At 31.2% G+C, this 5707-nt stretch overlaps 1 protein-coding gene across 1 annotated transcript; it reads left to right on the top strand.

Moving 5' to 3' along the window:
* The first annotated feature begins 251 nt into the window (after nucleotides 1-251).
* LOC145098964 (uncharacterized) lies at nucleotides 252-617 on the top strand. The gene has a single exon (XM_079036553.1). It carries the CDS (start codon nucleotides 252-254, stop codon nucleotides 615-617), a length of 366 nt encoding a protein of 121 aa, XP_078892679.1.
* Nucleotides 618-5707: the final 5090 nt, after the last annotated feature.

The raw sequence follows: 5707 nt of genomic DNA, 5'->3' as shown, positions 1-5707 counted from the left end.
GTATCCCAAACTTTTCGATTCATGTCCTTCACACATCTAATAAGACGACTATGGATGTAACTCAAGTGGAAATTTTAACTTTGAAAATATTGATTTAATTAAAACTTAAAAGATGACGTGGTGGAACGTTGGGAACCAGATGTATTCGGGGCCCACAATAACGCATGCTAACTGGTCCACATGTGATCATTTCCTTATAAATTTAAACTGAATCATCATCATTTCAACGAATCTTGATTCTTACCCTAATAATGTCTTCAATACACGACGACACCACAACCTTCTCCGACGACGTCAAACTGTCTACCGGAATATACCGCTGCTCAGTCCGCCGCAGATTATGGCCGTTACGGAGGCAGAAGAAGAAGAACAAGCTGCCGACGGTGAGATTAGGAGGAAAGCGGCAGTTACTGGTGAGGTTTTTGAAAAGGATTCGGATAAAGTGGATGAAGATGAAGAAGGCGTGCACTTTGAAGAAGCTGAAAGAGTATTATTACTCTGTTTTGAAGGATGTAATTGAAGCTGGTGGAAGCTTTGAGACGTTTCAACAGAGACTTCTTCTCGAAACGTCGTTTGCTGTTCCTGTTATGGGCCTTTCATTCAACACGTTCCATTGATCGATCGATCAAATTAAACTGCAGATTGTCGATTGATTCTTCGCCATAGCTGGAGATCTCGCAAATTATAGATGTTGAAACAAGTTTTAGCGGATTGCGTGCATTACTTTTCTGGTAATTATGGAATTAAATGTTTTCATATTTTTCTGGGTTATGATTTGTTCGTAAACTGTTAGTTCAAAACGAATTCAACAGCAGAATTCTAGACCTAAACACTAAAGAGTCGCTGAATCAAAATCAATTTGACAACATTATGATAAGATCGATTAATTAAGCTTTTGTCGCATATGGAGGAATTTTCTTTTTTGTAAGGTATCAAAAGCAATTTTTGTTGTTTTCTAAAACTAATTTTTTTTAAATGTTGATAGTATTTTAAATTACTTTGAAATGAATAAAATCATAATTACAACTCATTTAAATGTTATTTTATTTTATCATGTGGCGTTTGTCTGGCCAAACCGTTAATATTCCCAGGTGCCCAACATTCGCATATGTAGCAGAGAGTCCATCAAACGCCGTCGTGTTATCAAGCGAAAAAAGTTTATAGAATATTTATAATCATATAACTTAATTATACTTTATATTTAAACAATTCAATAATTAATATTACGAACTAATAACGAATTAATTAGCAATGTCAAACAAATGAGGATACACATAAGATTTATGATTAGATATTCAAAACGTTTTTACATAAGCAAACAACTAACGATTAATATCGATAATTAAACGTTGAACAGTTGCACATAATAAATTCAACGATTAATATCGATAATTAAACGTTGAACAGTTGCACATAGTAAATTCAATTATTATTAATATTGTTACCAAGTTTCATCCATAAATCAAAATGATCGTTCACAATCATATATGATTATAAGAAATGAGTGTAAGCAAATTGTCTTCTTGTTTGACGAATTTAAATACGAAACAATAAAGAAAAACCAACATGTTGATAAGTGATCTTGTCATCTTGATGTAGAAACCTGCACCTGCAGGGATATGTCACATGTCCTTAAAGGTTTTTTACTTCACTTCTAGGGTTGTAAGCAATAGAGTAAACCCCAAGAGTTAATGCAGACTTATCGGTTTTCCAACAACTATAGAAAACGATAAACACAAAGTGAATACTGAGATAGATGAATAAATTGTGATTGCTTGAGAGAGAGAGAGAGAGAGAGAGAGAGAGAGAGAGAGAGAGAGAGAGAGAGAGAGAGAGAGAGAGAGAGAGAGAGAGAGAGAGAGAGAAAAGAGAGCAACGATTTCCGGTGTGTTTTAAAAAGGACATGGTATGGTAGGTCCTATTTATAATGGACGGAAACATGTTAGTTCATGAAAGTGCCCCTTAGACAATTTGTGATGTCCAGTAATTCCGAGATGGTTCACGATTCCGAGATGCATAGAAATTCAGAGATAGTCTCTCATTTTGAGATGAAGTGTGTAGAGTCAAAAGTAGTAGTGAGTAGTTGAAAGCTATATCTTTAAGTTTCATGTTTATAAGTAGTGAGAGTTAAGCACTTTCGTTATGTTATCTATTTACAAGGCACTTTCAGTATCAATAGGTATAGTCAAGTCCTTGTATTTTTTGTATATCTGATGGACCCCATAAATAGGGTAAGTACTTAGGTCTAGATTAACGAACATTCTCTGATTAGTCTTTGTACTCAAAACCTCTATACTCTTTCCAGATATAATTAGAGCTAAACAGATCTTAGTTTTCTTTATAACTTTCATAGATTCGACTGATTCAAACATTTATTCTAACATTCTTCAGTTAGTATCAGAGTGTGATTCACTTTTAGATTGAAGAATCTTCATCGTGTTTTTCATCTTTTTGAATTGTTCATTCTAATTCATTGTTCCGCGATTTGGAAACATAATTCTTCACTTAATCAATAAGTGATTAATTGATTATGCTATTGGTTCTATCAATCAATCTGATAATCATCTCAATTCTCTTCTATAAATTTCTCTTATCATCAAATCAAATCAAATGGCAAATCTCAACGTGAACACAATGATGAACTATGCGAGTCTTCTTGGTTCTGCAATGAAGATTCTGATGCTGATTCCTGAGTATTACGATCAGTGGGCTGATCATACAGAAGATTACCTCAAAGGCATCAATGAAAATCTATTAAGGTAGGAAATTGTTGTGAAGATTTGGTTTAGAATGTTGGTAATGCCGGAGCTGTTTCAGACATGGTTACTCAAGCAAACACAAGGAAAGCATGTGATAAGAAAGCTCTTCGTGAATTAAGAGGTGTTGATCCTCCCGTCGTCTACAACTATGTTCGTGGATGCACAATTGCTAAGGAAATTTGGGATACTTTGAAAGAGAAGTATCAGGAAAATGAAAGAACAAGGAAAAGTTATGTGACAAAATGTTTATCTAAACTTGCTGATTTTAAGCAGAAAGAGAATGAGAACATTGAAGCTTATTACGACAGGATGAATAATCTGATCCTTAGGTGCACTCGATATGGGGTAAATCGTACTTCTATGGAATTCAATCTTACTTTTGTGTATGGACTCAGAAAGTAATGGTGAAACATATGCTTGATGATGAAGACACAAGAGAACTTTGATACTCTTTTGTTATCAAATTTTTATAGTATTCTCAACACTCATGAAGTTGAGGTTATGGAGATTGTTGAAGGAGAATAAGCAAAGTTATGGTGGTCCAATGGATTTAGTGTCGAAAGCAAATGTAAAGGAAAATAAGTCTGATGTTGAAGCAAAAGAGGACGAGGAAGGATTTTTGATCAATTCTGATGATGAAGCAGTCGCATATTACTCTAATAATAGAGTAAATAAGTTTTTCAAGAAACTAATCAATGGAAGTTTTGAGAATAACTTTGAGAAGAAACAAGTGTCGAATGCTGGTGGGAATCAGAATGTGGTGTCGAAAGTCTAGAAGAAAGAAGATGAGAAAAAGACAGAAGTAAAGTTGAATGGAGATTCTGGCTAAAACTGTAAATATTGCAATGGTCATAATCATTTTGCTAAGGATTATATATTGAGGAAGATGGAAGAAAAGAGAGAGAAAATGAAAGTTGAGGCTTATTATGCAAAATGACTCGAAGAAGTTCGAACCCAAACAAAGAATCTCTCATTAATGGCAAGATGAAGTGATGAGAATGATCTCATGTATCAAATCTGGTCGTATGGATTGGGTGATGAGGAAACGCGTCATCCAACGCATGGCTTGTTATTTGCAAAGTTTGTAGAAGGAATGTATGATGAGAAGAGCGTGTTTGTGTAAAGTGAGAAAGAAAGTGAAGACGAAGTAGAGAGTGATGTGAAAGCTGATGAAAGAGATGAAGAGAGTGTGCAGACTACTCAGAGATTCTTAGTTTTGACTACTCCAAATTCTCCTATGACTGCTAAGGTGCATGAACTTTACATATCTTTTAATATTCCTTTACAGTCTTATCATGCTATTTTGTGTGAATTTGACGAAACCTACTCTTCCTTAAATGACATGCTTATTTCGATGAGTAGTGATGCAGAGACATCTAAAGCATCGCTATATGAAGCTCATAATAGATTGGAGGAGAATAAATCTAATATAGAAAGTTCAGTGCTTTATATTACAAATCTTATGTATGATAGGGATTCTCTACGAATAGATAATAAAATGTTAGTCGCACAACGTAATATTTACTGTAATACGGCTAAACGTCTATATGACAAGTTAATTGATCTTTACCATTCAACTGACATTTTTATAGAACACCATAGGAAGTTGCTTCCATTTATTACTTTCAAACGATAGTTAGTTGATGAGACTACTTTCAATTGTGAGAGTAGAGCAGCTGACTATGATACCATGCCAATGATTCATATGCTTATGGAGTAGTTGATATAAGTGAATGGTTAAATGATGACGATCTTGTTAAAATTATGGACGATACCTTGACAAAAGTGAACAAATTGAAATTTTGAACAAAACCGAGAAATCAAAACAAAGTATTCAACAAAATTTGTTGATATTGAAGATAATTATGACAATACTAGGCGAATGTCTGCGCGTTGCGCAAAAACACCTCTATAGATGAAATCTTTCTAAATATATGTTTTTTTTAATATAACAATAAGGTTGTTGTTAAATTTTATATAATAATTTATATACTAAATTGATATAATATATTGATTATTTTGAATTATATAATAATACATATATCTATTATAACTGCATAATCTCAACATTTTGAATGGATTCTACTCGCGAGTTACTCATGAATAAAATTAAATATAATATATGGTTTAATGTTATTTATTGTTAACTAATTTTTTAAAATTTATTTGCTTAACGTTTTAATTTCTATCAATATAATTATTTAAAAAATCAAACATTGTTTTTTGATTTTAAAGGTAACAATATAATCATTTATATAGAGTTATTTTTAACTGTTGTTATTGTAAGTTATTTTAATCTACTTAATTGAACACTTTTAATGATTACAAAAATATCTTTTGGAAATATTTTAGTAAAATTGAGATTATAATTTAGTTTTTGTATTTAGCAGTACAATTTATCACTTTTTAATATTCACAAAATATTCATTGGGTTTTTTAAGTGGAACTAAAATTTATATTTAAATTGACACTATAATGTTATATTTAAATTAAAAATTTAAGTATTTTGTCCAAACTGTTCAAAAGTTGTAGCTTTAAACTGATAATGGTTTACGTACAACAACAAATTAAATCTAATAAATTAAGTATAATACGTTAAAAATTAACGACATAACTATATAAGTAGAAGTAAAAATATTATTTTAATATTAAAATTTAGTTTATTTATGATTACACTTTAGGTTTGATATTTATTTAAACTTATTCACCAACTTATAATCATTATTAGAAAGACACTACGATTTATCACTTTTAATTATTTATAAAATATTCTTTGGGTTGTTTAAGTTAAATAAAAATTTATATTTAAGTGGATCTTGTAATGTTATATTTAAATTTATAATGAAAGTATTTTATATAAATTGTTCAAAATTTGTAGCTTAAAATGATAATGGTTTACATGCAACAATATATTAAAACTAATAAATTAAGTACAAAATATTAAAAGT

This window comes from Lactuca serriola, chromosome 4, assembly GCF_051521515.1.
Source record: "Lactuca serriola cultivar US96UC23 chromosome 4, Lser_US96UC23_V15, whole genome shotgun sequence".
Taxonomy (NCBI): Eukaryota; Viridiplantae; Streptophyta; class Magnoliopsida; order Asterales; family Asteraceae; genus Lactuca; species Lactuca serriola.
This window is presented reverse-complemented; position numbering and strand designations above follow the sequence as displayed.

Bases quoted from the DNA above. Each gene is read 5' to 3' on its own strand.
- LOC145098964 (XM_079036553.1), top strand. From the start codon at position 252: ATGTCTTCAATACACGACGACACCACAACCTTCTCCGACGACGTCAAA.